The sequence below is a fragment of the Dreissena polymorpha genome, chromosome 13 (assembly GCF_020536995.1).
Source record: "Dreissena polymorpha isolate Duluth1 chromosome 13, UMN_Dpol_1.0, whole genome shotgun sequence".
NCBI classification, from domain to species: Eukaryota; Metazoa; Mollusca; class Bivalvia; order Myida; family Dreissenidae; genus Dreissena; species Dreissena polymorpha.
In genome coordinates this window covers 32,359,230-32,384,979 of record NC_068367.1, presented here as the reverse complement: position 1 = coordinate 32,384,979, position 25,750 = coordinate 32,359,230, and the positions used below count along the sequence as shown (strand labels likewise).

Here is a 25,750-nt window from a genome sequence, read left to right as displayed (position 1 = left end):
TGTGCGAGAACTGTATGCCAAATATACATAACTGATTGCGTGTGTGTGTGCTACGACACTGTATTGAATGTTTTGTTGAAACGTGTGTATTCCTTCTTGTTATCACTTTAAAGTTTTCCAAAAATATGTTATATAACTTACTTTGTAGTTTGTTTTATTTCAAAGCGTCTCTAGCATTATAACGCCTCATTTCGACGACAACTTACCTGAAGCAAAAGACAAAAGAAACAGTAATAAAGATAATAATTCTGTATTAAACATTATCTCATTCAATCCCTTTGAATCGCTTTATGTTTAAAACTAGGCGAAACGACCCAGTAATTAGGGCGAAACGACCCAGGGCGAACGGGAATTAGGGCGAAACGACTCTGGGGCGAACGGGAATTAGGGCGAAACGACCCGGATTCATTCTACCTTGTGTCTGTTCGATATCAATCACTTTCGCAGTTCGCATTATTTGGTGTTCTATATATATGTCCTTTGAAGTACAGGATGTAGATTGCTTGCAGAGAAAATATTTTTTATAGTGTCCATGTATTAAATATACTGATGCTTACACAAATGATTTGCAAATTGATCAGTACAATGAAATACAATTTCTAAGATGCCATTGCCAAGTGACTATATATCATGTTTGAATTTAATAATACGATTTGTATTGTCTGAACCTCAGTCTATCGCGGTATTTCCCGTTCAAGCATGCCCACCCCTACACACACACACAACACACACACACACACACACACACACACACACACACAACACACACACACACACACACACACACACACACACACACACACACACACACACACACACACACACACACACACACACACACACACACACACACACACACACACACACACACACACACACACACACACACACACACACACACACACACACACACACACATATGTATGTACTCAGCCGTGTTGTTTTTTGTTCCAATACGTGTACGGCACGGGGACCCATTCCCAATCGAAAAAAAAGTATATATTTTTCCCAAAAAGGGACCTTAAAATTCGCATTTAGAAGTTAAAAAAATGATACATTACACATACATCTCAACATTTAGTTCATCTCACATCAAGCTCTTTAAGTTGAATTTTAGTTAAACTAATGTTGTAATCACTTTTTACAATATTAAAATATTTGTTAGCAAAACAACAACAACACTTAATTTCCAAATTTTAATGAAAAGGACTTTATGTTTCGCAATCCACAGGGAACCAGCCCTATTCCTTAAAATGGTGAAAACACACACACTGCTTTCCACTGTCTTATAAAATGCAGCTTTTCTTGAGTAAAAACATTTCTTACACACATCGTACGTTGTGCTATACATCGATTGTCTTTTATTTCGAATGTTGACGTTTAAGTTTGCTCACTGACACTGTTCAATGTAATGTGAAAGTTGAAGTGGTACTTTTGGTTTAGAATGCGTTGGTACAATAAACATTCCAAACATAAGCGAACTTGTTTGACGATAGGGTTAATATCAGCGCCTCTTGGTTGTTTTCCTACTACTACAATGTGGTAAAAACACCATAGCAACATCCTATTCTAAACATTTAACGAACTCACCAAATATTTTTCCATATAAAATGATTTCACCGAACCGCTCTTTTACCGAACTTTCCAACGCCACACTTTCAAATGATATCTCCGAATTGAAAACACAGGAATCATCAATCATGATACATCTCCAGAATGCTCCTTAAACTTAATTTAATGTCGAGCAATCGTTTGCACGCTCAGAATGTATAATGGATTACATACCCTTGACAAATGCATTCATTGACATATGGTATTTCGGTGGGTGTTGTCCGATGACCAATAGAAACAAAGAAGGAAATTCAGCGCCGAAATCAAAACAAAACATTTTTAAAACTTAAAAGGACATGGAGAAAACCAAAGAATGTAAATCTTGATGTTTATATTTAAGTATATTATTTATTAATCTACGCCATTATAAAAAGTGTCTTAACTTTTGATAATTTAATTAAAATTAAGGTTATAATTGGATTTTTGGTCTAACTTGTTTATTTACACATAACTTCGCGAATGTCACATGAAGTTTGTCCGGTAAACTCGCGCATTTAAGAGTTGATTAACCGAACCAAATCGCATCAAAATCACATATAAGTAGCCTTTTCCAAATGTGCACTAGGTTAAGAAAAAAAATAAGAATACTGGCCGCCTTAGTTCTGGCTACCATAACTTTAAATGTCGCTTGTTATGATTTTTGACTGGCGCGACTTTATAGTTATGGACCAACCCCATTAGGAAAGTCAACCAGAAATTCCCGTAAAGTTGACAGTTAACAAAGCCTGGTCCAAAACAGCTTTTATATGCAGTTATTGGCCCAAATCAACCACTTGATCGGAAAGATTAACATTTTTCACATTTAACTGATATATTCTTTCACAAAATACTATCTTAAACATTTAAAATTTATCTATTCTGCTCTTACATATCGAGAAAAACAGCGATGTGACAGACTTTCTTGAAATGCAAATCTCCCGAGATTGCACGGTCATATGACGTTATTTCCATTTTTAGTAACATACCATGTCTGCTCAAGTGTTTTCAAATTAAGAAAGACATTTCCCAGTATTTTAGATTATTCTGGCTTGTTTTGTAAACAAATTGTTGTGTTAATACAAACTCAAAGTAAAGATTATTTAAAACCACCTCATTCACACTGAAATCAGTTTAATAATCTACCATATGTAAGTTGTTAATCACAAATAATAGATTTCCGAAAACGAAAGTAATGTTTACAATTTCAGCAAAAAATGTCAAGGTCGGTCCGAAAGTATCCAAATGAAAACTCGTCACGTGACAAAGCGACAATGGCGTCAAAATTGTGAATTTCAGACTTATGAGAGTTATTTTCATCTATTGTAAGATGCATTTGAAACATCTGAACCTTAAAAATAATCCCCGATGCAGTAATTTATATTCATTCACCAATATATGTAGAAATGTATCCAAGAAAATGAGCTTTCTTTGATTTATAGCGTGACATAAATATGTTACGACTCTGGTTGACTTTCGATACGGGGTTCGCTTCAGCGTACAGGTCTGTCAATACTATATAAACTGTACGCTGAAGTTTCTTTAGCTATGGCCGCCTAAGCCCGTAAACAGTTTTGCACAATGACCAATCTAGCCAGTGAATAGGAATTTGTACAAGCACGTTAGGAAATTACTGGAACTTTTGGTCAGTTATGGTTTTTGGACTTACGCAGAGACTTGCTTAATTGATATTTTTTGTTTACCATAATTACTGTGCCTGTGACTAGATTGCACTAACTTTACCGGTATGCGGTTGTTTACCACTATCGACAAAGCGGGGGTTTGGGGGCGGTAGCCCCCCGATACTTAGGAAATATATAGGATAAAAAGGGACAAAAAGTTAAATGCCCTATAAAAGTGACAAATCCAATTATTGTGCATATAAACTGGTCTAATTTTTTACCGGATTTCAGTAACTCTTGCATAAAAAATGCCTTGTCGCCATTATTAATGTGAAAATACTGAGTTCAAACTGGGGATCGAACCCACAACCTCCAGAGTGGTAGTCAGACACTCTAAACGCGTTGCTAAAGAGCTAGCCCAACAGCAAGGCTGTTGGAAGTGACCTTATTTTACTACACCTGAAATGATACAGCACAATTTTTTTTAAACATTTAACATATTACTTCCTTAATAGGATGATATAATTTTAATTCCTGTTGGATGAGTCGATTGTTTTCTACCGGTATAAATGATTATTTACCCAATTTCGCAAATTGTATGGACCATTACCATAGGGCATGATGCATCTGCCAGGTTTTATGACCTTAATCCGGTTGTTAAAATCCATGATCAAATTGTCACAAGATAAGTGAATATATTGCCGAATTCTGGTAAAATAGAGCTGTAAAATATACTGTCCAAAAAATTAATCATAGACGAAAACCTGCATGTCTGAAAACTTAAAGAGTAGTCACTTTAAGCTGAGCTAATCTAGTAAAGGCACACAAACCCAGGAAAAGTAACACAAAGTCAATTAATAATCGCATCTTTTAACACAAATGCTATTTTAACGAATGTAGTGTAACACAATCACACATTTTTTCAAATTTTAACGTCTTTATTGGGTCTAATTCCCGATGGCCAAAAGTAGTTTGTTTTCCAAAATCAAGTCCACAAATTCCCGATTGATCATTTTACTTTGTGGTGTTTTGTAAGAGTTGTATTTTAATCTATACACTGTATACTAAAACACTTAAGTTTGGAATTTCGTGGTTTATATAAATTTTATCACCAATAGTTCAATTTTTTTATCAAACACTTTTTCCAAGTTAGAGTAAATTTAAGTTAAAATTCCCAATTTATGTAATATAGGTCATATTCCCAAAATTATGCAAAAAGCTCTGATAATAGAATTATAAATACATTTAACATATTATTTAGATTAAATTTCTCTTAATTGCAATTACATTTTGAATATCTGATCATTGGTTTTTATAAGGAAGCACATTAAACAAATACATTTATTTTTAAACTATTCAGCTTACATTCTTCGACTTGAGAAATGGAAGGAGGAAAAACAGAAACAAAAGGAGAACAGACAGAAGACTCTTCAAAACAGGTATTGTTGGAAGCCACTTACAGTCAGCATGCGGCAAGAACTTGGCAACCATATTTTAAAATTCATGTTGTACTAGAGCTTTTTTGCATTATCCTGCAAGCCCAAAATTGGCCTCATTTCAGACATTATTGTTTCAATAATGATCTATATGCAGTGCTTGCATTCTCAATGTACAGTTTTTTTATTTATGCCAATTCCAGTGGCCATGTGATAATTCAGTGATTCCTTCTACATGTCCTAGATATAGGTTTCAACCTGTGCATTCACTCATGAGAGTTTTGATGTCTGACTAATACCTCTTCGATTGGTTATTAAAGCCTTAAAGGCTTGCAGATTTTAGGTGTGGGTTAATTTATGACGTCATGTGTTTACTTCCTTCGAGTGAAACAAGTCTTATAAACCAAATGACTGTTTGCAATTTTTTTAATGTTTAAATTTTGAATATATCTGTTCAAAGTAACTCAAATGTTTTGTTAATAACAAACAAGAAACAATAACTTTGAAGTTATACAAAAAACATATATAATAAACAGGGCTATTCTTTGACCTCAAATCTCAAGAGTCAATGACTCTTGGGACCAAATTTTCAAGAGTCAAAATCAAATTTGTATGAGTCATACTAAATAACGCAGGAGAGTCAATGATATTTTGTACTTTAAGCAAATGACTGATATATAATATATATAAAGCAACAAATTTACAAATATCTAAACATTTATTTCTTATATTCCAGTCATTAAAAGAGATAATGCAAACATACATTGTGACCAACATTGTGAGCATAGCGAAATCAATACGAAAAAAACACTCGCACTTGTAGTAACATAATATATATCAGGGGTGTCAATTGTCCCTAATTCGAAATACTGAACATTAAGCAGAGATTCAGAGACCGTAGGATAAAGGGAATAGAGGACAGAGCCCCACGAGCCCTTGCTTTTTGTTATTCTTTATTTTCTTTCTATGTGCAATTTCTTGTGAGTACAATGCGAAATTTTATCAATCAGACCATCCGTAACACCGCATGTGTATTCGTCATTCTATAATAAATGTTACAAAGATCGTTGGAAATAAATTAAAATCGACGAAATACCGTTTCCGAAAATGACTGTCCGAAAACAGGTAGAGATACGTCGTTTGCGAATGAAATAAAATGTGTTTTGTTTGTCTGCAGAAAATAAAACCAGTAATAGGTAACCTAGCAAATACGCAATTAATATATAATTCGGTTGACATTGTTTTAAGCATGATATTGCAGTGCTTTACTTTGCTTATAGATAATTTATAGTTGGCGGACATTAGCAACGTTCCTAGAATGGTACGGTTTTCGGAAAGTAGCGAAGATGTTTCGTCAGTTACTGCTCGTGTCAGTGCCAGCCGTTTACCATCAAAATACCTCCTTAAACTAACTAATCGGATTTACATTTATCTCAAAATCGACCCTGAACGGCTCAAATCCGGATATAATTATTTCATGTGCCATCTTTACCGAAGACGTGCGACAAACACGCCGATTTTCTCTGCCGTCTCAAATGGTCAATTATTACACCTATGTTGTAATCAATTAGCACATGCAGCATCCAAATTTTCAATTTGCCACACGGTCAGTTACATCAGTTCTATGGTTATTTTAAGCGCCTTTGAACGTGCACTCTTGCATGAAAAGGGCCCTATATAAATCCGGTATAATAATAATAATAATATTTTTAGCAACTCTGATGCAAAGCATGTAAATTGACGTTGAAGACAGTACATATGCCAGCATAACTTTCGCGCGTCTTTGAACGGAGCAAACATGGGATAAAACAGGGTTGGGTACACTGTATTCAGCATTGGAAATACATTCTGACATTTTGTGGAAGTGTTTCTCAAAATATTGTAGATATGGATATTATAATTACATATTGGATATTATTAAAACTGACGCGGGTGAGTCCATTCTGTTTTAGTGGGTTTAAACATGTCGTTTCTGCGTCATCGAACCAGCAGTGTTTTAATTGGTCATTAGTAGATTTCTCAATGGGCAAAACTTCGCCTACTGGGCGGACTTGTGCTTCAATGATTGGAAACGGGCGATAACGGTGAGCGTCTACCAAAAGATACTCCGCCCCAAGCCAATTATCGATTACTCTTTACAACTTTTGATCTCTTTGACGCAAGTCGGTACATTCCCCCGGGTCAAATGTGACGCATGACGTAATTTTCTCACGAGTCAAACTAGTGTATTCTGTAATTTTCAAGCGTCAAAACCCGGGAGCTCGGGTCAAAGGAAAGCCCTGTAATAAACATTAATTTCAAATGTTTATAATGAACAAGTTAATTTCAATTTATTAACATGTCTTGGATTGGCAAAATTATAATAAATAAATACCAATAGTATTAAAATTGTCCTGGTAGATTGCCTGGAAAGAAGGAGCTCCCAGTGAAGAGGACAGGGCATACAGTCAGCCAACCTCTCACAGATAAAAGGTACACTGATTAGTTATAAAATATGTCTCTGCTTTAGGAAAATTGGGTTTAATAAATGTTCAAAAAGTGGGGATCCAGGATAGCCTGTATAGTCCACTTTAACTGTATTTTTTGTTTAAAAGAAGTCTCAATTTAAAGAAAATCCAGTTGAGGCCGAAAATGTTGTGTCTGATCAACTTTTGTGGACTGCAAATGCCTATCTGGGACATCACTAGGCTCATGCAATTAAGCCAGTTTTCCCAGAGCAAGGCTAAACACATTCAAATCGAATTTCATATATCATTCACTGAAAATGTGCTTGTATATACTATTTGAAACTAGTTAAACATTGAATGCTTAGACAAAAAGCTTGCTTATTTAGGTGAAATGCCAAGATTGATTGTAACTTTTATCAAGGCTGCTGATTCATGTATATTACAGTTTCAACTACAAATCCTTCTGCAACTAACATCTATTTCTATCATATTATGTATGTTATTATATGATATTACTATAAATAATTTGATTTTGTTGTCAGAAAAAGTGGGGTCGAGCCTTTATCGGAAAAGAAGGATGTAAAAAAAGTAACTGGAAGGAAAAATTCAGACAGTACGAAGGTCTTGATGTAAGTTGTGTCTGTTTTGCAGTGTTTTTAGTTCCACTTTTTACTAAATAGTTTGAGCTACACTTCTCACCTTAACCTCAGCATCAACGTCCGCTTAATGCTCTACTTAAGAAAAAACGTGCATCTCCATATCTCTTTTTCTACTACAGGTATTTAACCGAAACTTGTAGTTAGGTTACAAGTCTAGTACTCTAGCAACGAATTGCATTGAGGGTCACTTTTAATGAAAATAGAAAATGTGTTTTAGCACCATAACTTTAGTTTGGATGGAGGTATTGTGCTGTAATGTTGTATGAAGATAGCTTACATGCAGACGTAGTGAGTTGTATATAAGGCAACTGACAGAAGAAAATGAACACTTGTATAATATCAGCTCTAAAGAATAGTCAAGGACGCTGTGAAGGGACAGTTCTTGTTGTTAAACTGTCTTACCTGTGTCATGAAGAATGGGTCTCATACAGCCAGCCTAGCTAACCTGTCCACTTATTTTACCTCAGAACTATGTGTGACTTTATAGCTGACAGTGTGATTGCACAGGCTGGATCTGGAGTTATTCTGGCCACTCATGACATATGACCCATTTTTGCACGATGCATCTCACAAAGTAATAATGACCACCTGACACAATATCAGGAGAGTCTGGAGAGTGATTCTTTTATTATCAGCTTGTTTAATAATATATTGGAAATGCATAAAAAAAAATAAAGCTTTGGCCACCACCTTGGAAAGGTAAACACAAAGCAATAGCTATATTTATATTTGAGTAAAAGAACAAGTCTCAATCTGTTGTTTTTTTTTCAGGGAGAAACTTGCCAAATGGAAGGCAGAAAAAGGAAGAAGTGATGTAAAACCGTTAGTATATGAATTTTGTTTTTATGCTCCCTGAAAATTTTCGGGGAGCATATAGTTGCCAGTTTTTCCATCCTTCCTTACTTCCTTCCGTCACACTTTTGTTACAGTTTCTCATAGCACATTCAATACTTTACCGATCTCTTTCATATTTGGCATGTAGGTACCTTGCATGGACCTCTACCTTTTGATGAGGTTTGAGGTCACTGGGGTAAAGGTCACAGAGGCTAATAATAGATTTTTCCGTCACACTTTTGTTACAGTTTCTCATACCACCTTCATTACTTTACCAATCTCTTTCATATTTGGCATGTAGGTACCTTGCATGGACCTCTACCTTTTGATGAGGTCACTGGGGTCAAGGTCACTGAGGCTAATAATAGATTTTTCCGTCATGCTTTTGTTACAGTTTCTCATAGCACCTTCAATACTTTACCGATCTCTTTCATGTTTGGCATGTAGTTACCTTGCATGAACCTCTACCTTTTGATGAGGTTTGAGGTCACTGGGATCAAGGTTAAGGTCACCGAGGCTAATAATAGATTTTCTGTCATGCTTTTGTTACTTTGCGGATCTCTTTCATATTTGGCATGTAGGTACCTCTACCTTTTGATGAGGTTTGAGGTCACTGGGCTCAAGGTCACCAAGGCTAATAATAGATTTTCCGTCACGCGTTTCTTACAGTTACCCATAGGGCCTTCAACACTTTACCGATCTCTTACATATTTGCCATGTAGGTACCTTGCATGGACCTCTTCCTTTTGATGCGGTTTGAGGTCACTGGGTTCAAGGTCACCGAGGCTATTAATATATTTTCCGTCACACTTTTGTAACAGTTTCTCATAGCACCTTCAGTACTTTACCAATCTCTTCCATATTTGGCATGTAGGTACCTTGCATGGGCCTCTACCTTTTGATGAGGTTTGAGGTCACTGGGGTCAAGGTCAAGGTCACAGAGGCTAATAAAAGAATTTTTTAGGTGGTTATTAACACAAAGATTGACAAAGCGCATCATCGGGGAGCATCCATCAGTTTCACTGATATTCTTGTTACCAGATGATTACAGTATAGATGTATTGGAGAATAATCATAATATCCAAGTGAAAGGTGTATGTTGTGTTTGCATTTTAAGGATTTTCATAAAACCTGGCTAGATGTCATTGACATGTTGTGTCAGTGTTGATAGCTAAAAGTCAAGCAGTCTTTTTTCCCATTTTTAAGCAAGGGCTTTACATAGTCCCCTTCCCCAGAGAGTATTTCTTATAATGATACAATTTTCCACAAATTTCAAGCTAACTGTGTCAAACTTATTCCACATAAGTTTAGTTGATAATTCTTTCCCGTAAATTAAGATTTAGAAAAGAAAAAAGCCCTGGGTCAAAGCCAAGCTATAAGGTAAATCATTCAATCTCCATTTCAAGTCATATCCATATCCCCTATTTGTTTAATCAAAATGTCTAAGTTGATGATATGCAAGCTGAATGAATGAGTCGGCTGTGCAGACTGCACAGGCTAATCTGGGACAACACTTTACGTACAAGCATTAAACCCATTATTCCTAAAGTAAGGACAAATATTTTATTTCATAAGCTGTATTTTCTTATCTGGTCCAACTGTGCCAAATGCTGTGTCAGTGTGATACTTCAAAGTGTTCTTATAAATCCAATGTCACTATTATGTGGGATCCACACAGGGAACATAGCTGTCCTTTTAGACTGCCTTGTCTGCTATGTAATGCCAGATAATTAACAGTCTTACCGTATAATTTTCCCTGTATAATCTTTTTTGTAAGCACTATTAGAAAAAAAAATCAAAACATTTGCAGCGAACAGATTTTAATAACATCTAATTTACATTTAACAAATCATGTAGCTGGCAATATTGTGTATGTACCAGAAATAAGTGGCAACTATAATAGGCCGTGTGGGCTATGACAGGTGTGAGGTTTTTTCAGGGACGGGCGAAGATCTTGTTATTTTCAGCATCGAAGTAAATGATTGTAAGCTTGATATCTTTATAATTTTTATGTTATTTTATATTCTTACTCAATATTTCCTTTTTTCACTGTTCAAAATTGTGAATATTAAAATACATGTATAAGCCGATTTTCCGTATTTTTACATTTTGTATTGAACTTACTTATTTTATTTTTCAGGATGTAATATTATACAATTTTTTGTAATAGTGACTTGTAAGCCCATGAGACCTGGCGTTCAATGCACTATTTAAGCTTTTTTACATTTTGCATGTTTATCCCCCATGCAACTATTTTCAATAAATATATATCTTTCTAAATGCACATAGATGAGTTTTTTACAACAAAACTGATTTTATTGATTTGATTCTAGGTCTACCAAGAAGCCAGTTGTAGGTAGCCATATGGGAGATGCTGAGGGGAAATCTGACAGGAAACTAGTGCAGGTGAAGTCTCGCCTGTTTGACTACCAGAACAAACAGAGGCTGGCCACAACGTCCACCGAAGAGGGCCACAGAACAGCAGTGACCAGTAAGGATTGCCTCCCATGGAAGGCAAGGGCCACAGAACATACGGGTTCGAATGAAGGGAAACTGACTGAGAGGAACAAGAGGAAGGCCTCTGATACACTACAGAATGCCAACAAGAGAAGACACTCAGAGGCTCCCAAGATACTGAAGCCGGTAAAACCTGGAATTCTTAAAAGGAAGTCATGTATAGGGTCATTTGATTTCACTGACGATGCGGAGAAGAAATCTGCAGCAAAAAACGTGCAGGAGTTGGAAGAAGACCCCTCCTCTATTCGGAGATTGTCCTACACAGTAACACCTGCCAAAGATAATGTTGTTGAGGAGGAGTTGCCTGGTACAGAGGATCAGCTTTCCCCAGTTATCCCGGAAGTCCACTCTCGCAATGTACGTTTCCAAACACCACCTAACAGTACTTCAGTTGAGGATTCTGTGAAGCATCGGAAGACGCCAGGAGTTGTTACAGATAAACGGTACATTTCATGATTTGTGAATTAAAATGAGAATACTCCTCTTATTGCAATAAGCAGTTTGTCTGAGAAAGTCACAGTTCTTGTGTAGCCATGTCAGTGCTCCAGCTAGGATTTGAAAAGGGCAGGGGGGCCTTTCTGTCAAAAGGGCACTTTGGACACGCAGTATTTTGTCAAAAGGGCACTTTCAAGCGCGCTGGGTGTTTCTGGAATGCTTCCTCTTGCATGTTAATTTATATGTTATTAATAATTGTTAGAATATATTATTCCCATTATTATGAAACAATTCAAATATATGTCTACAATGAGGAATAAATTTATTACAATGTATTGTAATAAGAGATTATTAATCATCATATGTAAAAAGAATAATATATATTTATTTTTAAAAGCAGGGGGGGCCCAAGGTAGGGCAGGGCCGAGGTTCGGGAGGGCAGGGCGGAGGTTCGGGAGGGCAGGGCGGAGGTTCGGGAGGGCAGGGCGGGGCGCCCTTCAATTTAGGCCTAGCTGGAGCACTGCATGTAATGGAAAAACAGGGCTTAATGCATTTGCATAATTCAGCACAGGCCATTCATTGCTAGTACTTTCAACTTTTATGGAACTTAATGCTTAAATGTTTAAAGGAAGTCTCTTTAAAACAAAAGTCAAGATTAGGGATTTTCCAGGAATAAAGCTTATTAAAGTGAGATAATACGATTTTTTATATGTGTTAAATTGTAATATATTGATAAAATATGTAACAATAACACAAAATCGAGCCGATTGTGACGAAGATATTTCGTACATATTTTCCTACAATAACCGAAGCATTCGTCTTTTTAGTTAGTGTTCGTGTGTCGTATGAATAGATATCGTTGCAGGATATAAAATAAACCGTTGAACTAAATTTAGATTCACATCCTACATGCATGATTTACATGCAGGCGAATTCGACTGTACAGCCTTTTTCGATTTCAGAATTAAATATCTGGCTTATTTCGCATTTTTCGACACATGTTCTTCTGAACTTTTATTTTAATTTTATTTAAAATATATGTTTAATAAGTTTTTTGCACATTTTATATACATTAATAAATATTTGACTAAATCGTATAATCTCGCTTTAAAAAGAGAACGTAACAAGGCAGTCTGTAAACTGAGAATAATAAACAGCCTAGCTTACCTGTGCAGGGCTTGCAGCCTAGGTTACCGGGTGAGGACATGCTGACTTGGGCTCATTTTATCACTGCTTCCCTTACAGTTTGTGCAATTTATGTATCGAAGAATTGTACACAAATTATATTGGTTCCCTGTAGTGCTTTCCACAGGAATTTTTTCAGACGCCCCGGGGCCGTAAGGGGGGGGGGGGGGGTATGGAAGGACTGCACCCTCCATACGTTAACTTTTGTTTTACATTTGTTGAGTTAAATGATGTTATTTGTTAGGTTATGACTCTTCAAGAAAAAACAGCAATAAAGTTATTGTTTTAACCCTTTCCCGCATAGAAACGTATAATCCTGTCTTGATCGATTCCTTAATACATCCATATCAACCATACTTTCTATCTACTACTGCATACGTACTACTTTTTACGTCGCTCATTACCCGATAATCCCGTATATTATAGTATTAAAAGCAAATTCTGGTTAATATTTATGCTAAAAGTGTTCAAGTTTTTCAAGAAACACAAGCATTTGCCATTTTTCTTAAGTATCAAATAAATTTTGGCATAAGTTACTATTTAAAGATGTGATGAAACAATGTCCAAATGGGGCGTTTTTTCCACTGAACACGCATAAATCGCCAGACGCGATGTTCCAGTTCTTATACAACACAAAATAGTTGAAAATACCCACACTTTCCATGCGACGTTCTGCATAATTTCGCGCGCTTTTTATTGAGACAAAGGATAAAGCACTGTTTATTTGACGCTAGAATTCGTCGCTTTAGCATTAAAATTCGGAAGAGTGTTTCGGATTACAAATTTAATAATGCTCATTTGAGAATCGAAGAAACATTTACAGTTGTGCGTAATTAATTCAACGATAATTTGTTAAAGCGCATTACGAGTCAAATAAATGTCTTGACCATATTATGCATGAAATGCACAATATCCACGAGGATTACACCCGGTTGCCATCATCAGTTTTCGAAGTAAGGGGTCGAGATTTCATCATGGAAGTGTACACCGTAGGGACCGATGAGTGTGTTAGATAACAAAGCAAACACACTGCCATAAAATCACACACTTATGAAAATTATGTCACTCGTCATCTGCATGATCTTACTGCAGGTATGACTGCCTACGAGTGTAGTCGCTTATTCAAAGCGTGCGCTTTCATTGGCCAATAATATTCCATTACAACGACAATCCGCCTTTAGGCGGGCTTTAGGTAGGTAAAGAGATGCATGACGTAATTGACAGAGAATCATAAATCTTACAATTTTTGGCAAAGTCGAAATCGCTTCTATCTTAAGAATGCCTAGTTGAAGTTAATGAAAAATACACATTGATCAGAAAATTTCAAGCCCCCCCCCCCCCCCCGGGGACTCTGATTTCAAATTTCAAGCGCCCCGGCGAGGGACCGTTAAATGGCCTGTGGAAAGCACTGCTCTGTTTTTGAAGACTATACATGTATACACACATAATTTTGCTGAAATATATAGTGGCATTTAATGTTATTTTTCCTTTTATGATTTTTGTCTCACTGTCAATTAGTAAAGCTGCATTGAGAAACTCACTATATTTAATATGTACAAAGGTAAAATATAGGGATGGGAATGAATAATGAAAATGATATTCAAATATTTGTTTGTCATTATTCAAATATATTCAACTATTTGATTTTTAAACATTATATTAAAATGTCCGAACTTATGTTCTCCCGAAGCAACGTACTATTTCATGCTGCCACAAATACCACTATAAATCGTAGAATATACGCAGCCATGAAAAACTTGATGTAGTAATAATTTTTAGGGAGGCTGTTTTTTTTGGCGAAAACCCAACCTATTGTCATAGCCAGCTAGTCGTGTCATGTTGTCCGCCGGCGTCGTGCTTAAACCTTAACATTGCATCTAAATTCAAAGTGTTTCCACCTACAACTTTGAAACTTCATACCGGTATGTATGTGCACCTTGATGAGTTCTACACGCCACACCCATTTTTGGGTCACTAGTTTAAAGGTCAAGGTCACTGTGACCTCTAAAAAAATAAAAATAAAAATTCTGACAAGCTTTCGCAGCAGAGCGTGGCACCCGTTATGCGGTGCTGTTGTTGAAATAAAAGATCATTGATTATTAAGTTTTTCTTTTCCGCATTGTCGTAATTCTGATTTATTACAATTCTTCTAATTGATTCGGAATACTTCCCATCGATAATAGTTAATAAGTGATTCGCTATTTTTCTGGAATTAAGAACCACGGCGATTTAATTGGTTAATATTTGAGTAACAATATTTGGATTAGAAAAGAATTGATTTAATATACATTTGTATGGATAAAGCATTCAAAACAAACATGGCATACGTCCCAATCTCGGTGGGACAGTCCCGCTTTTGGGGTATTTGGCCCGGGAGGCCTGATATCAGACAATTTGTCCTGACATTCGTAAAACATGACGTATGTTCTAGAAATTCTCAATAAATTTTATCTAGTCGAGGTATGTCTTGCTAAAACTTACTATCACACAATTCCCTTTGTTGCTCCCTAAAAACATCTACTTAGACTTCTCTAGTGCACCAGTGTTGTTTTTGACACCTTATCAGCGCTTTATCGGCAAATTATTGAGTTTATCAGGCATTCACACCATGATGTTTTATGATATGGGTCGCTTATTGCTATTGATAGATGTGTCACACTAAAACTAAAACTAAAAAGCCAACTGCAGCACAATCAAGTCAAAAGATACTGTTTATTATACCATCTGAGGTTAAAAGACTTGTCAAAACATGGATTTTGTATATCAAACAACTTGAATGCTTATCAATACTCATTAATGTTTCACATACATTTATTTTCATTTTCGACAGATTATCAGAAAATAGTTTGTACATATTGCATCAATATAAATTTAAAGTAAATTGGCGATTGGTTCCTTTCCTTATACCCTCCTGTTTTCCAATTATCAACTCGTTCATTGATGGCAGCTGTTATCCAAACAATTTCTTATACAGGAAAGTCGTCTGCACTAAATTCAAGCTGTGACGTTGTCAATGTACTTATAACTTTTCTAGAAGTATCTTTGCATAAAAATAGAACATTCAAATATGAATTTTGGATTCAAATAATTATTATTATATTCGGCCGATTTTCGAATATTCTGATATTTGGTCCCATCCCTTGTAAAATATGATCAATTCAGGCATATAATGTTCAAGACAACATGACTCCTATCTTTCTTGTCCTTCAGGGAGGCACTCAATCACTGGTTGAAGTCAAAGAACCGCACCCCCAGTAAGTTCCGTCACCTGATGTGTTTCCATGGAGACCAAGGTCATGAGGAGAAAACGAGTGATCCACTCACAAAGTCTAGCCTGTCTGTGGAGGAGCTTGCAGCGCAGGTTTGTATGCGGTGATCACAATCAACACCAGCCTTCTAGCTCTGCACTGGTACATTTCAGCTGCTTCATACTAAAATGGATTGTATACCATATTATGTAAGCGCAGCTCCAGACAAGCCTGCCCATATGCCTAGTCTGGACAAGATCCACCCTTTCATCTAATGAGACCACAAAATCCTGCCTGAATATATAGCAGTCAGGCTATCTCCTTGCCAGACTATGCAAATGTGCAGGCTGGTCTGGAGCTACTCCTGCTGCATATGGCATAAGACCAATTTTCATCTGCACTCTGACATGGCTCATTTGGAATCTGGCTTGCTCAGTTCTTAGTTCAAACAAGGTGGTCTTGGAACATTTCTTGGTCATCAGCAATAATATAAGGATTCAGGCTTGCTTGGTAGAACCCATTGCAGTGGTTGTAGATGCTTGGACCATATTTTTTTAATGTAAACAATACTATGGGTTGCTATTTTCCAATGAAGTCATTGCTCTTTGGAAAGCCACACACAATGTCATTCAAATCTTGATAACTGGTCGATGAGTTCCCCATCCCCACAGACCACTGTAACCAAGTCAGCGCTTCCGTTAGCTTTTAAAAGTTGGAAGTCCTGACTTCAAAGCCTAAAGTTTTGGACGTCCCAAGCATAATTTTTGAAGTCCTTATTTCATTTAAGAATTTTAGTATACATACATGTTCCAACTCTATCTATTTCGCGATAATCCAGTATTATAACGATTTCTATTTTCAAAACGAAAATACGGACAATATTGACGTCTGCAAACGTCCGCCATTTTACGCAAGTGCATATACAAATTGAATTGTAGGATTGGGGAATTCCCATTGAACATGCGTTAATCACGTGAGGCGATTTGAGAGCATAGAGCACTGTTCATATTTAGTAATTACTTAATTAAAAATGTTACATGTACCTCCTTTCAGAAAAGTTTACAAAAGTAAGAGCGAATTTCGGAGTATAAAAACGTGTCTTTCTTTTAATTTTACCTAGTACACTTCATTCCGAATCGCGATATAACTTGTCAGGTCATTCACGCATGTAGACCAATATGTATGCATAGTATGGCAATCTCAAAACACATAATTTAACTACTTATTGCATTATGTGTTGTGGCCTTAGATATAACAAAATATATTAATCAATTTATGTATTTTCAGATGCGTATAATTCAACTGGTTATTCAAAATCATTTCCAGATTTTATTATTCAGGGAAAGTTAAGAAAATGCTAGTAACAAATAAGCATTTCTCGTGTATTTCGTGTAAAGATGAAAATCATGCCAAAATTAGACTTCATGTACAACATCACGTCATTCTTCCTCGGGGAAAGCGTGGACTTTAATATTTGATCGCTGAATAAAACCTTGTAGCGCAGAGGTTGCTAATATTATTGTATACAGCTTCACATGGGGTCAGCGTTTATTCATCTGCCTGAGCGCTGATTGGCTGATGCGCGTACCAAGAAAAATTTGATTGACAGCTGGAAAAATCAATATTGGCCACTCGCTGAGAAATTCATTGAAAACAGTAGCTCTTAGGCGGAGTTAACGGTCTGAATAACCCGATTTACTGTTGACATTTGTATGTGTTTGTTATTATAAAATAGCGTACATGCGGATTATCAGACGTCCAAGGGACTTCCACCATGTGTATATTGGACGTACGACTGTCGTTTTCGGGCGTAATTTACGCCCGGACGTCCACTATCGGAAGCGCTGAACCAAGTTTATCTTGTAGATGGATGTGATGGCCCGTGAGAAACAGATGGCTGAGATGACGGCACAGATGAACTCCATGTTGGATGAGTGCATGGTCCTTTTTGATGCCGTAAGTCGGATATTAAGAGACTCATTCTGGGTAAACTGAGCTAAATGCATGTGTGTACAGCCTGCAAGGGCTTATCAGGTATGACAACCTGCCTAAAGTGGATTTTTGCTGAGAGAAGATTTTCTTTTAAATAAAAAGTACCGTAAAATTGAAGTGTCTTCCCTGATTAGCCTGTGCAAGGCTCACATATGAATAATTAGATACCTGAACATCTTCTTTTATTTGGGGAGAGTTCTCAGTACACTATTTCCTTCATAAATACACACATATATATAGTACCTTATTTATTAGAAATAAGTACCAAATGTTGACTCATAGTAAAATATTGTTATATTGGAATTCAATTTGAAAGTCATCGCCATGTCAGCTCTCAGTTTTAGAGCTCAAGAACATAACAATAAATAATCATTCACTCATGAATGTACTGTACTGAAGGGCTGTCCTCCGGAAGGCATCATTCCTTGGCTGAACGACATATATCAGAAGATCCCTATGGCCAAGACGTCGGCGCGCTACTACGTGTGCAAGGCCACCGTGATCAAACACAGCCTTGATCTGGATGCAGTGCTTGAAGTGTTTGCTGACGCTACAATCAATAATGCACAGGTACAGGGAAAGAAATTAGTGGTTGTCCGTTCTAGGAAAACTGCGCTTATTGCATGTGTGTTTAGTGTTGTCCCAGATTTGCGATCGCACTCCACACACAACTGTGACCATGGCAAGTCCAAAGTTGATAGTCCCTCTATTGTTGAATTTTTATGCCCCTGAAGGATGCATATAGTTTTTGAACTGTCCGTCAGTCCTTCTGTCTGTCTGTCCGTCCGAAAACTTTAACATTGGTCATAACTTTTGCAATATTGAAGATAGCTACTTGATATTTGGCATGCTTGTGTATCTCATGGAGTTGCACATTTTTGGTGGTGAAAGGTCAAGGTCATCCTTCATGGTCAAAGGTCAAATATATGGCTTCAATGCAGCGCAGAACAAGGCATTGTGTTTCTGACAAACACATATCTTGTTTTAAAGTATTTCCCACAATTCATTAGTGATGCATGTGCGCAGTATACTGTGAAACCATTATTAATCGTCAGGCATTAATTTTCATAAATTTCGTCAGTCGACCGATATGCGAATTTAAGATCCTAACGAACAATCATGCTCTATGTTTGAACAAAAAAAAACACTAAATTGAACAATATTTTAAAACTTTACCGTATGCATTAGGCATTAAATTCCAACATAATCCATGCACACATTCACTGCTGTTTCGTAATCAAGATTAATCCGGTTTTGACACAAAGGGATGTAGATTACACAAGGTACTTAACTGACACGTTACACTTCTTTAAAACGCGTGTGCAGTACAGCTGTATCGAATGCGTTGACTTCGTTTATGTAGAATGGTAATGAATTAGCGCTTATTGTTTATAACTTTATTACCCATTAGGTGCATTGTGTATTTCAGGGGTGTTGCATATTAGCCATCATGCAGCGAATGCCGATGAAAGACAATAAACCAAATGAAAAGTTGACTATGTGTGATCAACATGCGTATTTAACACAAATTAATGAAGAATATTTTAATTACTGTTTGTTGTTTGATTGTTTGCCCATAGCCACACTTATTACTATTTTATATGTATCAATTTATTTATTTTTAAATTATTGACATTATTGATTTATATACCGGTAGTTTACTTTTTAAGAACAAACACACACATAGAGTTTATAATTTTAATGTTGATATCAGAATAAAAAAGCATTTTATTTGAAAAAAAAACAGTGACATTTGAGACCAATTACTGTTCTTAAAATTATCAAAAATGTACGATGCAAAACGCTTGAAACTTTATTGAAAAGTGACAAAATAATTTCCTAACACTTGTTATAACCCATATTGTTCGCACCTTCCCTAATTGGTGCCGATAAAATAACGATTGTTATCAGTATGGCAATTATAATAATAGAATAAGACTAATTGGCAATTGGCTTAGTTGTTACAAACACTCGTTAACGGTTATTCGATCCCACTTGTCCGCTAATCATAACAATAAACGTGTGAATGGCATACATTAAGAGCGTCCATTACTGTCCCTTGAAAACAAAACTAGTTAATTGGCATGTGACATACAAGCCCCACCTCCTGCAGTGATTCTCAAGTGTGCTCCCGCATTCGTACCACGATTTTTCGCAACTGCGATTGATCGCGAATATGTATTACACACAAATCGGATATTGATTGACGCATTTTTTTAAAATTCAAAATCAGAAATCGGCGAATTTAAGTGCTGACGAAATCGTCATTTTTATACAAATGACGAAATTTTGTGCTGTCGAAAATAAATGGTTTCACAGTAATTCTTTTAGGATTTAGACTTATTCAATGACAGAATGCATTGATATTGTGTCACATCTTTATTGGTTTTCTGTTTACTCCCATAAGATCTTATTTTAATTTGATTTTTTTATAATTATGCAGTGTTCTAGCGAGGCTACAAATGTGGGATTTTATCGCATTATTTTCACAAATATTGCATAAAAATGTGTCTCAAAATGTATCTTGAATACAAATATTGTAGGATTAATTGTCAAAATGCGCAACATGATGACTTCTAGAGTGTTGAAAAGCAGGCTTTTTTCCTTGTGTACCTATGGGTCTTTCAAACGGACTCATTCCCAAAGCAAAATCGTGAAAAAAAAAATCCTTATTTGAAACAAAAATGGTGGGAATGGAATAAGTGTTTAATGATTATTATATCACAATTTTATTATGCCCCCCTTCGAAGATCACAGGAGGGAAGCCAATAGTATTATTATTATATTTTTTGGATCAATGGTACTGATGTTAATTTTTCCTGATAAATTATTTTATTAGCTTTCGAAAACAAACAGTGTGTAGTTGATTCGTTAAAATTTGTTCGAGTTACATGGCTTACAGTACAGATGGTGTAGTTTTACGGCAAATGAAGTTGCACTCCTTGTTTCTATTTAAACATATATATATCAAATAATAATAAAATAATACTATGGGCTTCCCTCCTGTGTAGAAGAAGAGGGGGTATATTGCTTTGCTGGATGTCGGTCAGTCTGTCAGTAGACCAGTTCGTTTCCGATCAATAACTCATAAATGAATGTACCGATTGGCTTGATACTTCACATGTGCATAGGCCTTGGACAGTAGATAACCCCTATTGAAATTGGGGTCACTAGGTCAAGACCATTTTCACAATAAGTGTGAAAATCGTTTCCGATCAATAACTCCTCAACATATTGACCGATTGACTTGATACTTCCGTGTGCATTAGCTTTGGACAGTAAATGACACCTATTGAAATTGGGGTTACTAGGTCAAAGGTCAAGGTCACTGTTACAACAAGTGTTGAAAATCAATAACTCATCAACATATTGACTGAGACTTCACATGTGCATTGGCCTTGGACAGAAGAAGACCCCTATTGAATTTGGGGTCACTAGGTCAATGTTACTGTCACAATTAGTGTAAAAATCGTATCTGATCAATAACTCGTCAACATATTGACCGATTGGCTTGATACTTCCCGGCCGTGTGCATTGGCTTTGGACAGTAGATGACACATATTGAAATTGGGGTCACTAGGTCAAAAATCAAGGTCATTGTCACAATAATTGGGAAAATTGTTTCTGATCAATAACTCATCAAAGAATCGACCAATTGGCTTGATACTTCCCATGTGCATTGGCCTAGGACAGAAGATGACACCTATCGAAATTGTGGTCACTAGGTCAAAGGTCACTGTCACAATAAGTGTGAAAATTGTTTCCTATCAATTACTCGTCAACAAATCGAATGATTGGCGTGATACGACGCATGCGCATTTGCCATGGACAGTAGATGACCCTATTGAAAGTGGGGTCATAAGTTCAAAGCCCTGTTTGGGGGGCATATGTATCCGACCGCAGAAGGCTTGTTTCAATTACATCTATTAACAAATGCAACTATAATTTATATAATATTGATATATTATTAAATCTATAATAGAGAGCTATATAAGTTTGTTCCAAATCAGTGGACTTTTGGTGCAAAAAAAATCCCATGCAAGACATTTCGTTTTTCTTCAAATGGTCAGGAAAGGCCTGAATAGCTTTTTCCTTTATTTGAAATGGTGATCTAGTTTAGTTGTTTTTCTTTAGACCTGTCTTGGGATCGCACAATTATTTAAATTAGATTTTTAATGTTAACAGTGAAAAGCTGCTTTTGTTTCTTCATTTGTTAGAAATATCAGTTGAGGTATGTTTATTCAAGTTTACATACATTTGTTCATGGATAGTATTTGTCAAAAGAATTCCACACATCTGTGATTGACTGACATAAGCACTTTTCAGTCAAGAGTGTAAGATTCTTTTCAGTCTAGAGTGTAAGATCTTCCTTTTTTTCAATGTTGTATGAAGGGTTTAAATAGTATATACAAAAATTAACAATTCCAATAAAATTCTATCAGCCTCTATTTGGAAAAATGGAGTTTAATGCATGTGTTTAATGGTACTTTTGTATAAAGGAAGTCTTCCTTAGCAAACTCTAGTTAAGGCAAAATGTGCCGTCCCTTATTAGCCTTCGCAGGCTGCACAGGCTTATCTATGATGACACCTTAACCCTTTGCATGCTGGGAAATTTGTCGTCTGCTAAAATGTCGTCTGCTGAATTTCTAAAATAAGCAGTTTCTTCGATTTTTTTCAAAGAATACTATCAGAATAGCAAACAGTTTGGATCCTGATGAGACGCCACGTTCTGTGGCGTCTCATCTGGATACAAACTGTTTGCAAAGGCCTTCAAAATTTGGTTCCAGCACTGAAAGAGTTAACCATAAACATTACAACCTGTTTTCTCAGAGTATGTCTCATATGTTACAGCCCAAGGAAGACATCGCCCAGTGCCTCACAACGACCTTGAAATACGTGACAGAGGCCAAGGTCAAGGAGGCGGCCAGGAAAGGTCGGTCCAGGCGAAGGTCACAGGTGCAGGAGGAGAACGTGTTTGAGTCCTCGAAGGTTGTGTACACTGTGTCAGAGGTGACGCCATTCTCAGAGGGGTAAGATTCTTATAGGGATGAGCAGAGGAAATGTTAAAATTAGTTCAAGCCTCTTTGTGGGAAAACAGACTTTATGCATAGGCGTTAAGTGTCTTCCCAGATTAGCCAGTGCAATCCACATAAGCTAATCAGGGATGACACTTTCCACTTTTCTTGTAATTTTCCCATAAATGAAGTCTTGTAAATGAAAATGAAATCGAAGGCGAAATGTGTCCTTCCTGCATAGGATTATCTGTGACAACATTTGACACACAAGCATTAAGTGTCCTTCCTGCATAGGATTATCTGTGACAACATTTGACACACAAGCATTAAATCTGTGACAACATTTGACACACAAGCATTAAGTCTGTGACAACATTTGACACACAAGCATTAAGTCTGGTTTTCCAGAGCAAGACTCAATTTGATTTGTTGATTTATTTATATTTGTCTGTTAATAGATTATTATCTAGTTTTATGTCCATCAGGTCTTTAGTACCAATAATAAAATACTTCCTAATGTTTTTTCGCAATATTTTCAAGCATGACACTTCAAAATCAAGGCTTTAAGATTAACATGCAGTCAATCTTTGTATCTTCCCATCACAGCAAGCGCCGCCACAAGCCTGAGTGCCCCACCCCCTGCCAGGCCGTGACCCCGGTACGCAGATCAACTCGTCGCAGTCTTCAAAACGTGCCAGACTCTCTGAAGGACAAGAAGGCAAACTTTTCCAGCCTCGAAGAAATTGATAACGCAGACAATTTTATTTTCCAGCCAAACCTTGCTTTGGCAACCATTCTGGCTTCGAACGACATAGATGAATAAACATCTTACCATCAGTGTCAGTAGTGTATAATATAGAGTGTTAGCCTGAGTAGTCACAGTTCCTTTAAATAAAATCTGAGATGCTTGTACATATATGTGGATTTGAGCTGCTCTCTGGAAAAACAGGGCTTAATACAGAGCAAGCATAACATACAGCAAGGCTCATGTAACATGTAAGTGTGCTACTGGAACTGATTCTCATTTTGTTGAAAGGGTATTAAGCAATAGTTTTATTCTATGAAGGTAGGAAATGTGTCAATGTTATATTTTAGTTTTATCAATTAAATACATTTACGGAAAAAAATGACAATGAAATATGGATATTTATTTAAGATATGCATGTAGCAATGATTATATTTTTTTGCCGACATGTTATTAGTTATTTTTATGTCCCCCACTATAGTAGTGGGGGAATTATTGTTTTTGCCCTGTCTGTTGGTTGGTTGGTTGGTCTGTTGGTTGGTTGGTTGGTCTGTTTGCGCCAACTTTAACATTTTGCAATAACTTTTGCTTTATTGAATATAGCAACTTGATATTTGGTATGCATGTGTATCTCATGGAGCTGCACATTTTGAGTGGTGAAAGGTCAAGGCCAAGGTCATCCTTCAAGGTCAGAGGTCAAATATATGTGGCCAAAATCCCTCATTTTATAAATACTTTTGCAATATTGAAGATAGCAACTTGATATTTGGCATGCATGTGTATCTCATGAAGCTGCACATTTTGAGTGGTGAAAGGTCAAGGTCAAGGTCATCCTTCAAGGTCAGAGGTCACATATATGTGGCCAAAATCGCTCATTTTATGAATACTTTTGCAATATTGAAGATAGCAACTTGATATTTGGCATGCATGTGTATATCATGGAGCTGCACATTTTGAGTGGTGAAAGGTCAGAGGTCAAATATATGTGGTCCAAATTGCTTATTTTATAAATACTTTTGCAATATTGAAGATAGCAACTTGATATTTGGCATGCATGTGCATCTCATGAAGCTGCACATTTTGAGTGGTGAAAGGTCAAGGTCAAGGTCATCCTTCAAGGTCAGAGGTCAAATATATGTGGCCCAAATCGCTTATTTTATGAATACTTTTGCAATATTGAATATAGCAACTTGATATTTGGCATGCATGTGTATCTCATGGAGCTGCACATTTTGAGTGGTGAAAGGTCAAGGTCATCCTTCACAAGGTCAAGGTCATCCTTCAAAGTCAAATGTCATATAGGGGGACATTGTGTTTCACAAACGCATCTTGTTGAAAATGGTTTTAAGCTGATCAATTAAATGAATTTAAAGGGAAAAATGATAATGAAATATGGCTACCGGTTTCACCGCAGGGACTTATGGTTTTTTGTCTCCGTCTGTCCGTCACACTTTTTTTGGATCCTGCGATAAGTTCTTAATATTTTTTCATGAAACTTGGAACATAGATAGATGGCTATTTGGACATTATGCACGTCATTTCATTTCGTTCCTACGTCAAAAAATTATGGTTGCTATGGCAACAAATAGACTAGAAATACTGCTGAAAATGGTGGTTTTTCTGGATCCTGCGATAACTTTTAAAGTTCTTAATATTTTTTCATGAAACTTGAAACATGGATAGATGGCAATATGGACATTATGCATGTCAATTCATTTCGTTCTGACGTCAAAAATTCTGGTTGCTAGGGCAACAAATAGATTAGAAATACTGCTGAAAATGGTGGTTTTCTGGATCCTGCAATATCTTTTAAAGTTCTTAATATTTTTTCATGAAACTTGAAACATGGATAAATGGCAATATGGACATTATGCACGTCATTTCATTTTGTTCCTAAATAAAAAAAATTGGTTGCTATGGCAACAAATATATATATATAAATCTGGAATTTCTGACAATGGTGGAGCGGGTAGGGGACTTATATTGCTTTGACAATAGTCTTGTTTACACATGTAGCAGTGTTTATAT

The 25,750-nt window shown here is 36.4% G+C and overlaps 1 protein-coding gene across 1 annotated transcript; it reads left to right on the top strand.

Annotated features, from left to right (window-relative positions):
* The first annotated feature begins 1,822 nt into the window (after positions 1-1,822).
* Positions 1,823-25,158, top strand: LOC127856293 (cytoskeleton-associated protein 2-like). The gene is made up of 11 exons (XM_052392405.1): positions 1,823-1,926; positions 4,570-4,648; positions 7,046-7,117; positions 7,635-7,721; positions 8,523-8,573; positions 10,919-11,545; positions 15,933-16,083; positions 17,837-17,926; positions 18,362-18,532; positions 22,814-22,992; positions 23,584-25,158. Exons 1-11 carry the CDS (start codon positions 1,908-1,910, stop codon positions 23,798-23,800), a joined length of 1,743 nt encoding a protein of 580 aa, XP_052248365.1. The 5' UTR covers positions 1,823-1,907; the 3' UTR covers positions 23,801-25,158.
* The last annotated feature ends 592 nt before the right edge of the window (positions 25,159-25,750 follow it).

Excerpts from the sequence above, each read along its gene's own strand:
- LOC127856293 (XM_052392405.1), top strand. Across the intron at positions 7,118-7,634 it reads CAACCTCTCACAGATAAAAG|AAAAAGTGGGGTCGAGCCTT; the intron begins GTACACTGATTA and ends TTTTGTTGTCAG. Across the intron at positions 16,084-17,836 it reads TGGAGGAGCTTGCAGCGCAG|ATGGATGTGATGGCCCGTGA; the intron begins GTTTGTATGCGG and ends TTTATCTTGTAG.